The sequence below is a fragment of the Hemiscyllium ocellatum genome, chromosome 7, assembly GCF_020745735.1.
Source record: "Hemiscyllium ocellatum isolate sHemOce1 chromosome 7, sHemOce1.pat.X.cur, whole genome shotgun sequence".
Taxonomy (NCBI): domain Eukaryota; kingdom Metazoa; phylum Chordata; class Chondrichthyes; order Orectolobiformes; family Hemiscylliidae; genus Hemiscyllium; species Hemiscyllium ocellatum.
This window is the reverse complement of record NC_083407.1, coordinates 46,237,924-46,259,110: the sequence shown is the minus strand read 5'-3', so window position 1 is coordinate 46,259,110 and position 21,187 is coordinate 46,237,924. Positions and strand designations below refer to the sequence as shown.

Genomic DNA, 21,187 nt, shown 5'->3' with positions numbered 1-21,187 from the left:
GAATGATAGTTCTGCCCCACTGTGACAGGACATTGCTTCTCATTTCCACTTCCTCCATCAAATCTTTCAGTGGGAAATAAGAGATCTTTGGCACAAGCTGTCTTTGTTCTTTTGTCAGCATGACTTTTCTTACAGCTTGGTCACTCTTCCTCCAGCAACTGGATAGGATAAATGGACAAGGTCTTTTTCCCTGGGGTGGGGGAAGTCCAGAACTAGAGAGCATAAGTTTAGTGTGAGTAAAATTTTAAAGGGACCGAAGGGGCAACATTTTCTCACAGAGGGTGGTGGGTGCATGGAAAGATGTGCCAAAGGAAGTGATGGAGGCTGGTACAATTACAACATTTAAAAGGCATCTGTATGGGTACATGAACAGGAATGGTTTAGAGGGATATGGGCCAAGTGCTGGCAAATGGGACTAGATTAGGTTAGGATATCTGGTTGGCATGGACAAGTTGGATTGAAAGGTCTTTTGCTGTGCTATACATCTCTACAACTCACTTTCACTAAAACAAACTTCCTCTTTAAGGGATGATTTGTACATTTTCAACACTATTTATATAGTGACTCCACATTTAACTTTGCTCATTTAGCACCGTTTTGCTTTAATGATTTTGCTTTAAGTGATTCAGAGCTGAAATGTTGTTGAACATCAGTTTCGTTTTAATGTTGTTTACTTCACCTTCAACAATAAAACCTACAGATAAACCAACAGAACCTGGGATCTCAGACATCAGGGTTCTTAGCAGAGGCAGTAATGCAAAGACTCGAACAAATAGCTCTGCTGACCATCTAACCCAAACTCTGGGTCCACTACTTGGATGAAATCTTTGTCAGCATTAAACGAAACAAATTAGAGGAAACCTTCAAGACCATCAATTATACCCTTACTGGCATAAAAGAGGGGGAACACAACAACAAAATGCCATTCCTAGATGTCACAGTAGAGCGAACAGCCAATGGGGGCCTTCAAACAAGAGTCTACAGGAAAATAACACATACGGACTCAATAATGAATTACTGAAACAATCATCCCAACACCCACAAACGGAGCTGCATTAGAACATTATTTCAAGTCACCACACACTGCAGCACACAGGAACTACGAAGAGCAGAGGAAAATCACCTATACAGTGTATTCAAAAAGAATAGTTACCCAATGAACACAATCCGCTGATTTTTCAGCAAACCCAAACAAGCCGAAAAAACGCGTCCAGAAACCCTAGCCACTCTGCCCTACATCAAAGGCATCTCCGAAATGACTGCCAGACTACTCAGACCTCTTGGCATCATGGTGGGTTTGTGGACTACCAACACACTAAAACAGCAGCTAATGAACTTGAAAGACCCTATACAGAGAACAAGGAAAACTAATGTCATTTATAAAATACCTTGCAAGGACTATAGCAAACACTATATTGGACAAACAGGCAGAAAACTAGCCACCAAGATACATGAACATCAGCTAGCCTCAAAAAGGCATGACCCACTCTCACTAGTATCTTTACATACAGGTGAAGAAGGAGACTACTTTAACTGGGACAAAACATCCATCCTAGGACAAGCCAAATAGAGACATGCACAAGAATTCCTAAAAGCATAGCATTCCAGCCAGAACTCTATCAACAAACACACTAGATCCCATTTACCACCCTCTGAGAAAAAGACCAGGAAATGATATCACCAACCCAAGGAAACCGAAACACATAAATAAAAAGCAGACCATACCACCAGTGCTTCACTGGAGGCTCACGATGATGTTACCTAGTATGGTGACAAAACATCTGAAAACTAACCTTCCAGCTCAGCAGGCAAACTTACGTCCAGAACCTCAACCTGAGCTACAATGCTTCTCAAAACTTCTTGTTTATGGTAGTACTTTACCTGATTTGTGCTATTTTTGCAGGATCTCTCCCACTTTAGTGCTTGAGACTGTTGCCAGTGTTCAGTATTTGACTTGCAGACTCTTTCTTTGCTGCACTATCACCTGACAGCACCCCCAACCCAGAGATCAGCTCAGACACAGCAGATCCTCCCTGATAATGTACTGTCCACTCCCACCCTTGGCCAGAACTCGGCTCACCAGCTCCACTTCCCAGGCAGAAGCCAGAACCATAGCACTCCTGCAGCAGACTGTGGCTCACTGAATTGTGAAATAATGCAGGGGAGCCAGAAACCTCCATCTGGATCCCCCACCTGGCCCCACCAGGGGACACTGCAGCCCAGATGGAGATAGGGGAATAAATCTGTTCAGCCCAACCACAGCCAAACCCTATCAGTCAGCCAGGAAGAGGAAGGCCAATGCTCTGTCGCCAGCCAGGAACAACAGCCTCACCAAGCACTGATGCAAAGGGATTAGTGAAGCAGCAGCAGCCAGCAAAAAAAAAGGATCCTGTGTTCCCTCAAAACTTCAAGCAGGTGCTTGCAAAGGCCCCAACACGTAGCTTGGAGCCAGATGAGCAAAGGTCCTTTAGCACTGACTCTGGGCAGCCATGCCCAGGTTCCAAAGGGTCCACAGAGGTTCCGAAAGTACAGTGGAATGTTACAGTTTATCTTTCATATTTTTAAATTTGTTGTATCTTAACAGTTATTTAATTATCAACGTAGAATTTTAGACATTTAATGTTATGTTTTGCAACTTACCAATAACAATGCATTTTTCTTTTCTCTGCTGTGGAAGTCTATATGGAATCTAGTTCCAATTTTAACATGACCAACATGAGACATTGCTAGAAAAACTCATCAAGTCTGGTAGCAACTGAGGAGAGAAAGCAGAGTTAATGTTTTGGGTCCAGTGACACTTCTTCAGTACACCTTCTTCACTGGATCTGAAACTTTAACTCTGCTTTCTCTCCACAGGTGCTCCCAGACCTGCTGAGCTTTTCTAGCAATTTTTTATTTTATTTCTGATTTCCAGCATATACAATTCTTTGGTTTTCAGTTTTAACATTAATTCCTTTATGTTTCCACTTGAAGTTGCTTCAGTTCAAGCTGTAATGATCAGGCATGCAAACATGACTCTAAGTGAGTATTTCTGATCATATTGTATTGCTAACTCTTTAAATCAAAATTTGTCTATTTTAGTTTTGTTGATCTTGGATCCTCTAACTCTCGAACACATCATCTTGAACAAAAAATGCTGAATATTAATTCTTACCAATGTTAGTTTTGAATGTCACAACTGCCACATTCATTTCATTCAATATTTCCACGCTGAAATGATCAGCTTCTTGAGTTAATCCAGTAAAATTTTCAATCAGTAGATTTAGCATTTCGCATGTGCTACTTTTAGGAAGATTTCGTAGCACGACAGCTGATGATTGTACAGGATCTTCATTCTTATCTTCATGAAGTCTCCTCATTAATTGGTCATTCTCCACTGAATGAGCTTCTTGGTCCAACACTGCCTGAGCACCTTAACAAGATGAATTACAACATGAAAACACAACAATTATTAGCAATATCAAGTCTTTTACTGCTTTACCCTCAGTTGACCAACATCTTGCTAATTTCTTGTCAATTTAAAAGGTGCAAATAGCCAACAAGTGCCAAAAATAAATGCCACAATACTTTTATTCATTGACAGGGGCATCAATACCTATGCCAGCATTTACTGCCAATCACTAAATGCTCTTGAGGGGGTGGTAGTGAACAACTGCCTTCTCAAACTGTTGGAGTGCTTGGGGGTGCAGATGCATCCACAGTGATATGTGTAAGTTAGTTTCAGGATTTTCACACCATGACAGTGTTTGAACGGTAATATAATTTCAAGTCAGGCTTGGATCAAAAATTAAAGGTGCTAGCGTTCACACGTACTGGATGCCTCTGTATTCCCAAGTGGAAGACATTGTGGAATTAGAAAATGTGGCCAGAGGAAGACTTCTTGATCTGAATGCTGCTAAGTATCTTGAGTGTTGCTAGGTCTGCCAGACATGTGGAGAGCATTGTATCATGCCCTGGACTTTCCAGGTAGATAGTGGACATCCTTTGGGTAGTCAGAAAGTGGTTACATGCTTCAGAATTCCTAGTTTCTGACCTGTTCTTGTTGCTATCATATTTTTATGGCCAGACTGTTTAAGTTTCAAGTCAATGTTAAGACTCAGGATATTGAAAATGTGGGATTCGGTGATAAAAATGATACTGAATGTCAAAGGATAATGGTCAGATTCTCTCTCGTTGGAGATGGTCATTGCATGGCACTTGTGTGATGTTAATTTTACTTGCTATTTATCAGCCCAAGCCTGTATGTTTTCCAAATCTTGCTGCATTTGCACATAAGCATTTTGCAATTATCAGCAAATGGCACCACCTCTGACCTTATGGTGCAGGAAAGGTCAATGATAAAACAGCTACAGATGGTTGGACCTAACAATCTATCCCTGTGGGATCCTGCAGAGGCTCTCAGTTCTAGGGCTGAGATGAGTGGCCTCCAATAATCAAAACCCTCTTCCATTGCTAAATATGACTAAAACCAGAATAGAGCATTCCTGTTGGTTCCCTTTGATTTCAGTTTTGCAAGGAGTCCTACATGCCACATTCCATCAGAGATCAAAGGTAGTCACTGTCACCTCCCCTTCTCAGTTCAGCTCTTTTGCTTTTATTTTTAAACTAAGGTTATAATCATATAAGGCAGTGCAGGGGCCTAACAAAATCCAAATTGAACATCTGGTTAGCTAGTACCACGATATAGCACTGTTGATGACTGCTTCGTCAGTTTGCTGATTGCTGGGAAGAGAGAGAGAGAGAGAGAGAGAGAGACTGTGTGTGAGAGAGAGAGAGAGAGAGACTGTGTGTGAGAGAGAGAGAGAGACTGTGTGAGAGAGAGAGAGAGAGACTGTGTGAGAGAGAGAGAGGGACTGTGAGAGAGAGAGGGACTGTGAGAGAGAGAGAGACTGTGTGTGTGAGAGAGAGAGAGAGACTGTGTGTTGGATTTATCCTTATTCTTGTGGACAGGACATAGCTGACCAGTTTTCCACATTGTTGGGAAGATGCCAGTGTTGATATGTATGAAAAAACTTGACTGGGGATACAGTTAATTCTGAAGTACAGGCCTTCAGTACTTCTATCAGAATGTTGTCAGGGCCTATGGCTGCTAAAGGTAGTATCTGATGCCTTTAGTTGTTTCTTGATATTATATGGAGAGGCGCAAATTAGCAGAGGGCTCATTATTTGTAACCGGGGATCTCACAAGGAAAGCAAGACAGATAATCCACTAGCTGAAGATGCTTGAAAACGCGTCAGTCGTGTCTTTGGCAACAATAAGGTGGACACCCCCATCACTGAGGATGAAGATATTTGTGGAGCCCATCACCACCATTTTTGACAAAATATGCCAGGCCTGTAGAATATGGATCTGATCTGTTGGTTGAGAGATCACTTTGCTTTGTTTATCACATACTGCTTTTGCTAGAAGTTCACTTTCACTAGGCTGACATTTTATTTTTAAGTATACCTCATGTTTTCCTGCACTCTTTATTGAACCAGGGTTGATTGCCTGTCTTTATAGTAATGGTAGAATGAGGATTAACTCAGCAGGAGGTTGGACATTTTGGTTTAATCAAATTCAGTTGCTGCTATTAGCCCACATCACTTCATGGATGTCCAGTCTTGACTCACTAAAGCATCTGAAATCTAACCTATTCAGTATCATGGTGAAATCACACAACATAATGGATGATTTTCTCAATGTGAAAGTGGCAGTTGGTCTCCACAAGGACTGTACAGCAGATGTCCCTATTATTCTGTCATAGACAAATACATCTTGGTACAGGCAGATTGGTAAGGATGAAGTTAAGTACATTTCTCCCTATTGATGGTTCCCTCCCTGCTGTCTCCACAGCCACAATTTAGCTGCTACATCCTTTAGAATTCAATCAGCTTGGTCAATAGTGAAGCTGCCAACCTTCTCTTAGTGATGGACATTGAAGCCCCAACCTAAAGTACATTCTATGCCCTTGCATCTGGAGTGCTTCCTTCAATTGATGTTAAACATAGAGGTATACCAATTCATCACTTTGTTTTTAGTTGAAGAGGCAAGGAGCACAAATTGGGAACTGTGGACACCTATGTACTGTTGGGTGGCCCAGTTACAGGAAAGTCTTTGACAGCATGCCAATAGTGTTTCAGCAAAGGTGGGCTAAGAATAGCAGTGAGGGAGGGACAAACAACCTTTTGTATGCATTGTAACCATTAGGGTGGCATGGTGGCTCAACAGTTAGCACTGCTGCCTCACAGCACCAGGGTCGCAGGTTCAATTCCAGCCTTGGGCAACTGGAATTTGCACATTCTCCCTGTGTCTGCGTGGGTTTCCTCCCACAGTCCAAAAATGTGCAGGTTAGGGTGAATTAGTGTTAGGTGCATTAGTCAGAGGGTAAGTGGGTCTAGGTAGGTCACTCTTTTATGATCAGCCATGATTATATTGAATGGCGGTGCAGGCTCGAAGGGCTGAATGGCCTACTCCTGCACCTATTGTCTATTGAGTCTCAGCATACACAATGTCGCTGAATACAATGAGAGGTGTGCCTTCCAGTGAAGTATTCAAAAGGCATATTGCTAAACCTGTAAAGTTATCTTGCAGTTAAAGGCAATATACGAGTGTTTACATCATTAATTACCAAATCAGACAGCTTGTTCAAATCTGTCAACTTCTTTTTAACAAGGCACTGGTGAATATATCATTCAGAAAGTAATTTTATTGTATTATAATCAACATCGGCATCAGTAATTATTACTTCGTTTGAAATAAGATCTTTCAAACAGTAAGGCCTGAGAACCACTATTGTTAGCTTACCTAGTTGGGGAGACAAAACGTGAAATACTTTTTCAAATATTATCTTTGAGTGCCCAAGTATGACCCTTTATCTGTCAATAGAGCTTTCCGTTTCAGAAGCTGACTGACCTGACCTGATTTCTACCATTTTCTACTTCTTAAAAAAAAGGAATGTGGCACTGTCATCCATTACTTGAGAAGGTAGTGATAGAGTTGCCTTCTTGAGTTGCAGCAGTCCATCTGATAAAGGTACACCTATACTGCTGTTTTCAACAACATTCCAGGTTTTTTAAATCTAGCAATGGTGAAAATAATTGAAAATAATTTGTTCTGACACCAATTAAGCTCCATAGTCCAAATAGTTACTCTCTGATTCTGAAAAAAATCATGTTTTTTGTTAACATCAGTTCTCATTTGATCATTGACATTTGCAGGCAATTTTATTCCCAAGTTATTCAATACACTTTTAACAGAACTAGAAAAATTCAACAGATTTGTAAAGCAGTTAAACAAATCTTGTAAACTTTGAACTAAGCTGTCATATTACAGATGTTACATCTTCAGATGTGAAGGTCTTTGTTTTGCCACAAACATAAATTTCAATAGCTTTAGCTCAATATCAAAATGTAATTTTCATCTCTCTCCTTTTTTGGTGCTTTTGCTGGTAAGAGGAAAGCGATTGTTTTATAATGTGTTTGGTAGTAATATGCTTGCAGTGATTGGTAAAAATTCAGCCCTCAGTTTTCCCTCACTTTTGCTCAGCATTTGAACCCGAATCTCCAGAATATTACCTGAGTCTCTGGATTAATGTTCCAGCTATAATATCACATCCATCCTTTGCCACTAATCAGCTCATTTGACAAGCCCATCTACATCCTCTTGTAACCAGCAGGATCAAAAGCTGTCAGATTTTGAGGCTAATATTCACCTGAACCCTTTGCACAAAATATCAAGAAATGATTACTCCTCTTGTATTCAGTTATTGCACCACAATCAATACACAGCTAGTACTCAACTTTTAATTAAAAATCTTTTTATTCTGTCACCATATTACAGTTGGCAGTCTTTGGAAAAAATTGTTGAAATGTTCTAAACTTGAACAAATTCAGAAGTTTGAATCTGTGGCAACACTCAGAAGTGTGACAATGGTCCTGCGAGATCCAATGCATTTCTAAATCCCTAAATATATGTGTAGCTTTCTTTAAGCCAACGGGACAAAGACATTCAAAAATATGTGAATTTTTCTCAGATGGAGAAACTATAGAAAAGGAATTTAGCCCCTTGAGCCTGAATCACTGCTAAGATTCTGGATGAACAACTGATGCATGAAAACTGCAGTACAAGTTCAATATTCACTAAAATTACAATCAAATATAGTCGAAGGGTTTAAAGAAAACAGGGAAGCATTGTCTTTTCATTCTGGTTTCTCCTGGGATTCTAATCTTCAATCCCCAAAACTAAATCACCAATAAGATAGATTTATTACCACCTAATCAAAATGTCTTAAATTGATTTACTCTTCAGCATTTTCCTTCTACTTTCTGACTCAGTCACACAATTACACATATTCCATCCACATTCAATCCAACATACAGTCCACATTCACCTGTTTGTAGAAAGATTGATTGTCCCCTGCCATTAAGTGTCAATAGGAGGAATAGGTTCCTCCCAATGGATCAACATTTTAACTTTTGAGGAGAAAGTTGGTGTACCTTTTTCTGTCTTGCGTAGTTTTCTTACAGTATCCAGATCCTGTAAAATGTCAAATTTGTTTTTTTTTTAATCAAAATTATACTTAAAAAATCTAAATTATATTTTACAATTCATATGCCTTGATTAGTGTTCCTGACACATTCCTAAAAACTGAATGCCAAATGAAAATCTGTGAAACAAAAATCATATTCCCACAAGAAACATGTAACAAGGCTGGATTAGTTTCCAGACTTAATAACATTTTCATTAAAAGCCTATCGTCAGCCTTGAACCTAACTGGTGCAAAAATCTTCTTTTACTATTTCCTCCTGCTTATTGCTTCCAATTTGCCAGATTGGTTATTGCTTCTCTTTCTGCTCATAGTTTCCCATTCCCAATGCTCTCATACCTTTGCCTCTTCTCTCAATCTCCCAGGTCTCTCTCATTCGCTGCACTTTGCTCACTCCCTCTTACTCACTTGTGTTTGTTGCTCCTAGCCTGATATCTCACTCACTCATATTCACTGCTTACTTTTCCTTTCCACTTATCACACTTCTCCTGAGCCCCTCACTCCTTCCTCTCACTACTGCTCACCCTCACAGACTCACCCTCACAGAGATGACTGCAGAGGGAAGTGGCAAGCAATTCAGCAAGTGGAAAGGACTAAGTGGGTGCAAGAGGGAGTCAATCAGCAAGGTAGCAAGTGGCAAGAAGTAAGGGTTCAGGTCAATGACAGCAAGTAACAGGCAGCAATGAGCAGGATGGTAAGTAGGAGGGAGAGTGAAGTGTGAAGCAAGAGGGTCAGAAGAGGCAACAAACAGGAGAGAATGAAAGGATCACGAGAGGCAGCAAGCAGGAAGAAATGAGGAGGTTAGGAGAGGCAGCAAGCAGAAGAAAGTGGGTGGACGGCAAAGCGGTGTGTGTTTAAAATACTGACTGAATATACTCATGTGACCAGTGGTATGCCACAAGGCTCAGTGCTGGCTCCACTGCTTTTTGACATAGTGATTTGGATGTGAACATAGGAGGTATAGTTAGTAAATTTGCAGATGACACCAAAATTGGAGGTATTGTGGACAGCGAAGAGGTTACCTCAGAGTACAATGGGATCTTGATCAGATAGGGCAATGGGTTGTGTAGTGGCAGGTGGAATTTATTTTAGATAAATGTGAGGGGTTGCATTTTGGAAAGGCAAATCAGGCAGGTTTTATATATATGTAACTGTAAAGGTCCTGGGGAGTGTTGCTGAACAAAGAGATCTGAGAGTGCAGGTTCTTGAAATTGAGTTGCAGGGAGATAGGATAGTGAAGGAGATGTTTGGTATGCTTTCCTTTATTGGTCAGAGCATCAGGTATAGGGGTTGGGAGGCCACATTGTGGCTGTACAGGACATTAGTGAGGCCACTTTTAGAGTACTGTGTGCAATTCTGCTCTCCTTCCTATCGGTAGGATGTTTTGAAACCTGAAAGGGTTCAGAAAAGATTTACAAGGATGTTGCCAGGGTTGGAGTATTTGAGCTGTAGGGAGAGGCTGAATAGGCTGGACCTGTTTTCCTTGGAGCGCAGAGGCTGAGGGGTGTTCTTCTCGTGGTTTATAAAATCATGAGGGGCATGGATAGTGTAAATAGAGTGGGGAAGTCCAGAACTGGAAAGCATTGGTTTAGGATGAGCAGGGAAAAATTTAAAAAGGATCTAAGCGGCAACTTCTTAACACAGTGGGTGGTGCGCGTATGGAATGAGCAGCCAGAGGAAGTCGTGGAGGCTGACATAATTACAACATTTAAAAGGCATCAGAATAGGTATATGAATAGGAAGGGTTGAGAGGGATATGAGACAAGTGCTGGCAAATGAGACAAGATTCATTTAGGATATCCGGTCGGCATGGATGGGTTTCCGTGCTGTACATCTCTATGAATCTATAATTTACAAAGCATTTTGTGTTTCATATGCCGTAACTGTGCTTAAACAAAAATGGAACAGTGTGATTCGGTAAGCCCTGTTATTTATAAAACCTAATAATTTGCAAACAGAGTACAAGAAGAACACAGAGATACCTGAACACATTAACTTACAGACTGTCTTGAAACCATTTGTGGTGTTGTGGCATAGTCCCCATCAGCATCTCCTAGAGGTTTGACAGTTAAGCGAATATTTCCTCTCTTTTGCAAATCGATTTCATGTGACTCTTTCTCTAACACTTGACATCTTGCTGCAGGAAACATTCAGAAGAACATTGTAACATTGTATTAAGGCAGTATTTGTCAAATATTGGCCTTTCAGTCACAAAAACAGAATTGTTGGAGAAACTCAGCTAGTCAGACAGCACCTATGCAGAGAAAACACGGTCAATGTTTTGAGTCCAGCAACCCTTCATCTGTATGAGATGCTGCCAGATCTGTTGAGTTTCTCCAGTAATTTCCATTTTTATCTAGATTTTAAACAACCACAGTTCTTTGCTTTCATCATCATAGAATCCTTACATTGTGAAAGCAGGCCATTCAGCCCATCAAGTCCACACCAACCCTCCAAAGAGCATCTCATACCAATCCACCCCACCCCCTTCCTTCCATGAAACCCAGTATTTTCCATGGTTAATCCACCAGCCTCCACATCCCTGCACACTATGGGGCAGTTTCCCCAGGCTGGAATCAAACCCAGGTACCTGGCACTGTGACACATCAGTGCTAATCACTGAGCCACCATTCTACATGGTTTTACTGGTCTTTCAGTGTGCAATAACACAAAACAATAGAATGCAGATTGATTTACCACAAGTAATTATTAGGTTTAAATATCAGCAATTCTATTGGATAAGTTGGCGTCTAAAGCCTATATGTTTTCAGATAGGCAGGAAACCACTTAACTGAAAATATATTTTTAAGGGTGTCAGGTATAACACCCCCAATCAAACAAGGAGGGAGGTATTATGCCTAAACATGGTGTCGGGAAATTAATTGTCACTGACAGAAACATGGGATTCTCAGTCCTGCTAACTTCTATACTTGGCATTGGATAAACTATTCCCCAATTCACTTCCACCTGCATTTTCAAATTACATATTTAATCTTTGATGCCATTTGCAACATTTCTGCAGCTGCTGATTTAATCAACTGCACTTTCCCGTCTGCCCTTGATGTCCTATTCCACAATAAAATCATGACAGTTGTTCACCCTGGCCATTCCCCTTATATTGCTATGTGTCCCAGAATTCTAATGGACATGAAACGATATTGTAAACAACAGGCTTACCCATTTCCTTTCCTGACCTGTCTTGAACACTAAAAGTACTACTGGATTCTGCTCTCATCTTCTGAATCTACTCACTATTCCAATATCATGCTGGAATGCAAAGATAATCCCCAACTACTTTTCTCTATGACAAAAGATTTAAATGCTTGTTAGAAGAGTCACTAGGGATTCACTGTGTAAACACGAGCTGATGCACTGACATCAGCTCACTTTACCTACAAATTTTTGTTGATCTCATCCTTGACTTTAAATAGCAAGGTTATTTTTTTCTCACTTCTAATCCACAGGGAACTATTCTAGAATCTAGGGAATGCTGCAAGGTGAAAATCAATGTAGTTGTTATCTCTGTAGACACCTTTAAAAACAAACTGTTTGAGCCTAAAGGTCCAGGTGATTTGCAGGCATTCAGCTTTGTACTACTTATCCATTACTGTTTATATCCTTGTCTAATTAACCTGCACCATGAAGATGGACAGTACTTAAGGTGATTAAGGCCCAAATTAGGGTGAACCTGGTGGTCTTGCTGGTGATTTTACAACAGCAATGTGTCCCTCCTCCATCACTACTTTAACAGTTGTGGACGCACTGTGGCAAGTTGTGGGAATGGTCCTTGGAACTCGATGCTTCAATGATAGGGTTGCATTTAGTAAAGGTCATACTGTCAAAGCAACTAAAACTTACAGACTGAGATATTAAAGGATTAATTTGCTCTGCTGACCTGACGGAAATTGGATGTCCCAAGGCTGGGGTAGGATGTCTCTCTCTAACAGTTAGATTGGAAAGAATTTACATTCCCCTCTCTTGCCTTTCAGGGCCATTTACACAGCCTTTCCTAGTTATTCAGCATAAATAAATAACAGTATCATTCCCCTATTCAGAAATCAATAAGAACATTGCAGTTGGAACTTTGCAGATCCACAACAGATTTGACCATTAAGAGATGATTTACATTATATTGTTTCTGGAAATGATATGGTCACTACATCATGTTTTGAGTAGCGTGTGACTGCAGGGGGTTTGGCTGGGACTTGTCTTGTAAGCATTACTGATTGTGATGTAATGATTTTGTATAAAGGAAGGACTGTTTCCTTTGTTCAGAGAGAGATTCCTTGACATGGCTTTGCAAGCATTGCGAAGAGTGTTAAGGGTTTCTCCAGAAAGCTTTATTGTCCGGTGCTTAATCAAATTTTGTTTGTTCACAGAAGTTGGAGTGTTGTAGTTACATCAAGTGTGTAAGAATCTCAAGAAAAAAGAACCTAACAGGATGATTTCTTGTCTGCTCTTCAGGATCTTACCAACTTTAATTCATAGCAGTTTTGGATTTCATGGGGATGACTCCATGTTGAGATTCTGTCATAGTCTCTTCTCTTTCTCTTACAGTGGGGTTCCCAAGATTATTGAGCTGTCTGTTCCCTCTTGGGCCAGATTTTAATCCACCAATTCCAAGTCAAGAAATTTGTGGCTTGGGAGAGAGGCTTGCAAATTGTGTATTCCCATGCATCCACAGTCCTTGTCCATCTGACTGGAAGAATTTGTGGGTCTGGAAGGTGCCGTTAAAGGACTATTGGTGAGTTACTGCAGTGCATCTTGTAGAGGTTACACTTTGTTACCTCTGTGAGCTAGCATTGAGGAAGTGAATGTTCAAAGCAGAGGGTAGAATGCTAATCATAGCATGTTCTGGATATTTTAGGGCTTCTTGATGGTTGCTTGAAGTCCACCTATCCAGGACAATATTCCATTGTACTTCTGACTTGAGCATTGCCAGATTGTGGACAGGCTTTAGCGAAATAGGAGATGATATCTTACTCCAAAATTTCAGTTTCTGTTCTGTTCTTATAGTTCCAGTATTTACATAGCCAGACCAATTCAGCTTCTGATCAATTATGACCTCCAGGACGATGATAGTGGGAGAATGAGCATTGATAATGTCATTGAATGTAAAGGTGAGACTCTTTGAATTATTGCTGCTGGAGATGGTCACTGCATGGCCTTTGTGCAGCAGGATTGTAAATTGCCACATATCAACTCAAACCTAACTGTTTTGCAGCTTACTACATGTGGACATGGAATACTTCAATATCTGAAGATTTGTGAATGGTATTGAACACTAAAATAGGATTAAGGTTATGGTTGCAAACTGACTAGGAGCCAAAGATTTCTGGACATGAGAATTCAGCCCACACTCTACTCACTGATTCACCTTCAATGATTACTCTGACAGAACTATGGGATGGACTCCTGGGGGCTACATGCGGCCTCAGGACGGTCACTTGCTAAAGTTTGTTCTAATACTAATTCCTTTACACTGATTGATCATAACCATGTTCTTTATTGCTCTTCATTGATTTGAAAAGCAAACTAATGATTAAGGTAGAGAGATTTCAGCATGACTGTTTCTAGTTAATCATGAAAGCTAGGGAGATGGTTGCTAGGCCCCTTGCGGCGATGTTTGAATCATTGATAGTCACAAGGTGAGGTGCCAAAAGACTAACATGGTGTCACTCCTTAAGAAAGGTGGTAAGGAAAAAGCCAAGGAACTATAGACCAGTGAGCCTGACATCGGTGGTTGGCAAGTTGTTGGAGGGAATCCTGTGGGACGAGATTTACATGTATTTTGGAAGGCAAATATCGTCAACATGGCTTTGTGTGTGGAAAATCATGTCTCACTAACTTGAATGAGTTTTTTGAAGAGGTAATGAAGAAGATTAATGAGGGCAGGCATTCGACAAGGTTCCTCATGGTAGACTGGTCACCAAGATTAGACCACATGGAATACAAGGAGAACTAGCCACTTAGATGTAGAACTGCTTGAAAGTAGAAGACGGAGGAATGTGGGGTTACTTTTCAGACTGGAGGCCTGTGACCATGGTGTGCCACAAGGATCGGTGTTGGGTTCACTGCTTTTCATCATTTATATAAATGAATTGGATATGAACAAAGGATATATAGTCAGCAAATTTGCAGATGATACCAAATGTGGAGGTGTAGTGGACAGCGAAGAAGGTTACCTCAGAGAATAATGGGATCTTGATCAAATTGGCTAATGGGCCAAGGAGTAGCAGATAGAGTGTAGTTTAAATAAATGTCAGGGGCTGCATTTTGGAAAGGCAAATAGGACAGGACTTATACCTTAATGGTAAGTCCTTGGGAGAGTTACTGAACAAAGAGACATTGGAGTGCAGGTTCAGAGCTCCTTGAAAGTTGCTCTGCAAATAGATAGGTTAGTGAAGAAGGCGTTTGGTATGATTTCCTTTATTGGTCAGAGCATCAAGTATATGGGCTAGGGGGTCATGTTGTGGCTGTACAGGGCCTAGGTTAGGCCTCTTTTGGAATATTGTATGCAATTCTGGTCTCTGTCCTATCAGGAAGATGTAGTGAAACTTGAAAGGGTTCAGAAAAAGATTTAAAAGGATGTTGCCAGGGTTGGAGGATTTGAGCTATAGGGAGGCTGGGGCTGTTTTCCCTGGAGTGTTGGAGGCTCGGGGCGACCTTATAGAGGTTTATAAATTCATGAGGGCCATGGATAGGGCAAATAGACAAGGTCTTTTCCCTGGAGTGGGGGAGTCCAGAACCAATGGGAATAGGTTAAGGGTGAGAGGAGAAAGATATAAAAGGGACCTAAGGGGCAACATTTTCACACAGTGGGTGGTGTGTGTATAGAATGAACTGTTAGAGGAAGCGATGGAGGCTGGTACAATTACAACATTTAAAAGGCATCCAGATGGTTCCATGATTAGGAAGGGCTTAGAGGGACATGGACTAAGTGGTGGCAAATGGGACTAGATTTATTTAGGATATCTGGTTGGCATGGACGAGTTGGACTGAAGGTTTTTTTTGGTGTTGTTACATCTCTGTAACTCCACAATATTCACTTCAACAAAGGTATCAACTCTACTGGAATTAATTATTGGACTAATTATTGAATTTGAAGTGAACTAAATTTGTTCAATTTGAAAGACTTTTTCTGTGCAGTGTCTCTTTTTAAAAATGTTAGCAAGTTTGAGTTAGACAAAATTATAACTACAGTCAATCCATGTAAGATTCTGTAAATCCCACTTTAGAAATAGAACCAGTCTGACTCAAGGTTGGGATACAGACAGACTTTAACCTCGTACCTTGAATGCACTGTCTGAGCTGAGATGGCACCTTTTATTAGAAAACCTGAAGTTACCTTGAGAATGTAACTTAAAAGATGTTCTGGGATTTACATATTAAAGAATCAAAACGAGCAAACCCATTCTAAAAGATGTAAGACTTAATCTAAATTTGTTTAATATATAAGCATGACAATGTAAACCTTTTGCTGTAAATTCGGTCTTATGGTTCTGTTTCACAACTACCTGATGAAGCAGCACTTCAGAAGCTAGTACTTCCAAATAAACCTGTTGGACTATAATCGAGTGCTGCGTGACTTTTAACTTTGTCCACCCCAGTCCAACACCAGCTCCTCCAAATCATCTCTTTTTGGAGGTTCTGATTTCCTGTTTCTCCGATTGAGCTAATGTCACTAAACTGCTTGAAGCATCACTAATAGCTATTTCTAGGCACTGTGTTACCCTATAAAAGGATCCAACTAATTAAATTCCAGAAATTGATGGCTGTCTGAAGGATTCAGATGTTTTGCTTGCGAATGGCTCTTGAATGGGAAAGTCCAGTATACTTAGAGTAAACATTTAATAAAATGCTAAATATCTAGCTTCAACTTCCTGGCTACTTGCTCCCAACAACTATAATAGATTTTGCAATCATTGGAGTCACTGCAGAAAAGTTTTTAAAAAAATGTTCCTAACCAATTTTAGAAACCAGCACTATTTCTTGAGACTTTCGACTAGTGCCTTAAAAGACAAGATATTGCCTCAACATCAGGTTTTTTTTTGATTATCTTTCTCCAATGCCTGTGATACACACAAAAAAAATGGAGCACTGGAAATCTGAACTTGAAATAGAGGTGTTGGAAATACAGCACAGGTCTATCAGCATCCGTGGAAAAATAGTCGTATTGGACTCAAAACGTGAGGAAGAACTTTCTGTTCCTGGGGCTGGCAAAATTAAATGTTAAAAATGACACACCAGGTTATAGTCCAACAGGTTTAATTGGAAGCACTAACTTTCGAAGCGGCGCTTCCAATTAAACCTGTTGGATTATAACCTGGTGTTGTGATTTTTAACCTTGTACACCCCAGCCCAACACCGGCATCTCCAAATCAAGATTAAATATGGGAGTATATTTCGTCAGGATGAGTAGTGACGTACCCTTACACAAATTCTGTTTTCTCATCTCCACCACAAGTAAATGTCAACCTTCACGCCCTGCTGCTAATCAAGACCCTGAAGTGACCAATTAGGGAGTCCAATGCTCTCATCCAGCATCTAAAGCTCAACAAAATTCCACACGTTAACTCTGCCTCTTTCTCTATTGCTGCTGCTAACTATTTTCGTTTCAGACGTCTATCATCCAAGTTTCTTTTTGCTGCTGTTAGTGAACGGTGTTAAGATCTCAGGCCGCTAAACAGGGCCATTTATTTCCCCACAAATACTGACCGCATAATTCTGTTTTTCCGTCTGTGTGTTTGAGACACACACTTTCGGGGTTCCCTGAAATGAGAACCCCCCCTCCCAATAGAGAGTAATCTATCGCCACCGAGTGAATTTCTAACACAAACGCTGCATTTATAGAGTCTCGTGTAACTGTGAATTTTATCAAATTGTGCTGGAAAGTGGGAACTTTCAATATCAATAAAACTCACGCACTTTCCGGACAGGCGAAATAGACGACTGCTTGCTTCGCTGAGAGATCCTCATATTCCACCACGCAGTCTCCGCCGTTCGACTTTTTTCTACTTTGGAAATATATCTGGAGTTTAGTTTTCAAGACTTTAGCGACGTCTGGACCCCAGTCCCCTTCTACCAGGACGGGATAGAGATAGTCAGTACGCGCCGCCATCGCTCACAGGAGAATGGCAACACTGCGAGGTTTTACAATCGCTTTCACTTTCGTTTCTCGTCAAACGAAACTTTAATCCAAGTGATTTGAAGAAAATGACTTTATTTACGCTTTTTTTAAAGAATGACATTTCTAAAATTACGTTCCACAATGCTTTTTCTCCCTTTTAAGATATATATGGCTTGCAAATTCCCTAAGTTTTGACTCTAAATTTTAATCTTCGCAATTATTTCCTGTTGAATACTAAAGATAGGTTTTCAGCTGAAGTGATCTTTAATCACACAGTACTTTTGCAACAGTTCCAAGTTTACATCCAATACTTGGCATGACCTCACGCTGTCTGCTCAAGATCATAACACCAAGTAAGGATTGTGTAAAAGTAATGTCTAGTGGTTTAGGTGACAATTTCCGTGTGTGTGCTAGCCATGACACCCGAAAACGATGTCCCCCTTTTCCCCAACTAAAGCGATTTGCTACAAGTCATCCTAAACAAGTTTATTTTACATAAACGCTGAAGGGTTCTGGAAAGAGTCCGAGTGGACTCGAAGCACTATCCAATTCCCTCTCCGCAGATGCAGCCGCAGCTGCTGAGTTTCTCCAGCATTCTCCATTATGAAGAGCACATAGGGCTTGGCAAATCAATAGCAATATTCTGTTCATGTGCTTGCTTAATATTGCTACCCTCTTCACTAATGTACTGTACAAAGAAGTCGGACATTTCCACCATCACGATATTAAGGCATTGCAGCACCATTATTTGAATCTGTAATCATTGAACTTAACTTTGCAAATTGCACTTTAAATTCAGTTTGAATGACACCATGAAGGCAGAAATAAATGGTGTTGCTACAGAATTCCTCTTAAGCCCAGCTCTCACTAATAGTTTGTCAGTTTCTGCAAAAAATATGTATAGTATCAAGTCATGGTATGATCCCAACGTACCTACTCTTTTCTATATACAGATTTCAAGAAATGGTAAAGGCATTGATACTAAAAATGGTTTGGGGAAGTTCCACAGGGGAAACACAGCTTCAAAAACAAACCAGGATAATTTGAAATGAACATATGAGTCACTGTGGAGCTGCATTTTGTGGTGTGCAAGATGAGTTAGAACAGTATGAGTCACTCTTTAGTTTTACTCTTCTGTGCTACAGCTGAAAATGTGTTGCTGGTTAAAGAACAGCAGGTTAGGCAGCATCTCAGGAATAGGGAATTCGACGTTTCGAGCATAAGCCCTTCATCAGGAATGAGAGAGAGTAGCCAAGCAGGCTAAGATAAAAGGTAGGGGGGAGGGGCGATGGAGGTGGGATAGGTGGAAGGAGGTCCCTCACCTTGACCTCCTTCCACCTATCCCACCTCCATCGCCCCTCCCCCAAGTCCCTCCTCCCTACCTTTTATCTTAGCCTGCTTGGCTACTCTCTCTCATTCCTGATGAAGGGCTTATGCTCGAAATGTCGAATTCCCTATTCCTGAGATGCTGCCTAACCTGCTGTGCTTTAACCAGCAACACATTTTCAGCTGTGATCTCCAGCATCTGCAGACCTCATTTTTTACTCTTCTGTGCTACAGCCAAATTAGCCCAGTAGAACTATGAGGCTGGCATCTACTAACCAATGTGAAAAAAAAATTGCACAGGTATATTTATGCTGGCATAAAAAGCATGGTAAATTTAACCCAACCAGTTAGTGTCTGTATTGTTAGGCTAAAAGTATCTAATAGGTTCTTTAAGCTCTGATCAAACTGGAATACAAAAAGACAGGTAGACTTGAATACACGGCAAATTTATTAGATTCACTCAAACTACTTCAATAATTTACAAACTAATCACTCTCACTGCCTTTCAGCTCGATGGAAACTGGTGAAGTTGGCACTTAGAGCTCTACCTCCAATTCCATGGTACAAGTCACATGGTTTCCAGTCTGATGGTGAATGTTCATAGCTCCGGTCTGGTGAATATCCAATGAGTGACAAAAGTCCCTACTATTAATACTTTCCTTAACCCAAGAAAAGGTGATGCAGCATACATTAGTACTTTCAGTACTTTTCAAGGCATTCCATTATGCAAAAACAATTGCAGGTATCTCTGTGTTTATGTCTGTTCCCAACCCCACCAACGTCATTGCCATTACCTTCCAAACAAAACAGGCTGTTTTTTTTCCCCATGGGACCTGCTTTTTGGGTAATTTTCCACTTTCTTTCTTTGCTCATTGTCATGTCCAATCAACTGCTTAACAATTCACCCTAAACGATATGGTCTGCAGATATCACTTTGTAAGCCCAACACTACACACCACTCTCTAATATCTTCAAAACTGACATTAAAACCTTATACAAGTGCATACATACTGTTCAGTTGCTGCAAATTGGTGAAATATGTGATAGAGTATATTCAGGTATATAAAAATAGGAAACAATGAACAACAATATAACTGGATGCCACGAGAACGAGAGTACCGTTGAAGCTTTAGGTGACCACTCCTGAAATATATCCCAAAGATGTACAATAAGGGTTCTTTAGCTATCCACTATGCGAATAAATTGATCGTGGCTGAGACCCATGGTATACTTTGCCAAAAAAGAGATGCTATACAAGGAAAGCTTGCAATTTCTAACCTTAAGGTGCAGAGGTACCCAACTCATTTGATCAGTGGTGCAATATATGATTATCACTCCCATTCTTTAAGGTTTTTAATTTATATGTATCATGGATAACATAAATTTTGCTCTTATATAAGTTGACGAGTGGTTCATCTTTTTTATCATTAAGATAGACAGTCTGAGTACTAGCCAGGCACCCTGGTGGTTAGGGTCAATTTTGGTGCATGAGTGTATCATTGAGTGGCAAGTTCCTCCAGCTACAAGTGCCTCTGCTATGCTGCAATGTAAATGATTCAAAAGGTGGACATGTGGAAGGAACATACTAAGTCTTCTGGCCATAGCTCAATCATCCTGTTGGTGGGATTGGTTGCTAACATCCAGTCATAAAGCACAGGTACGCACAGTACCTCCCCAAGCAGATGGGATAGGATGGGACTGGCATCATTATTTTTTGGTGTATTCTATTTAAAACCAAAAAGATTTCATTATAAATTGCAATTTGTATTTAACAAATGAGGCTGAAGTATTAAGTTAGCATGTGTGAGATTAAATAGTTGTTTCCAAGACAACCGATGTCCAGATAGCAATTGGTTAGTTCATGCCATTATGTCAAACCATATAGCCCTCAGTTTACAATCCTGAAGCTAGTCAAATACACTAAGGTCTGTCTGAGTGTGGCATGTTGTCCAGATGGTGCTATTAGCAATCCTCCAAACCGCGTTGTTCAGAAACCAATTTGCCACAGTGTTAATTGTTTGGTCCAGACAACAGATAATTTAATAGTTTCCAAGGTAGTTGCCCAACCTTTGCAACCTTATTTTGTAATATCTGTAGATTTTAACACACCTATTTCTGCTTTCAATAAGGAAGCAAGCAATTCATTACATGTTTCCTTTTGCTTTTACTTCTTGCCTCCACTCCCCCCACCGCGTCCAAGGTT

The 21,187-nt window shown here is 40.5% G+C and overlaps 1 protein-coding gene across 1 annotated transcript in view; it reads right to left on the bottom strand.

Moving 5' to 3' along the window:
- Window positions 1–17,675, bottom strand: part of LOC132817064 (protein mono-ADP-ribosyltransferase PARP14-like) — a 59,043-nt gene extending 41,368 nt beyond the window's left edge. Inside the window, exons 1-4 of the mRNA XM_060827156.1 lie at window positions 17,457–17,675; window positions 10,529–10,665; window positions 8,479–8,518; window positions 3,155–3,412 (exon numbers count right to left, since the gene is read on the bottom strand). Of these exons, the coding sequence (XP_060683139.1) occupies window positions 3,155–3,412; window positions 8,479–8,518; window positions 10,529–10,665; window positions 17,457–17,649 (628 nt within the window). The 5' untranslated portion in view covers window positions 17,650–17,675. The remainder of the gene's footprint in view (window positions 1–3,154; window positions 3,413–8,478; window positions 8,519–10,528; window positions 10,666–17,456) is intronic.
- Between the last annotated feature and the right edge of the window lie 3,512 nt (window positions 17,676–21,187).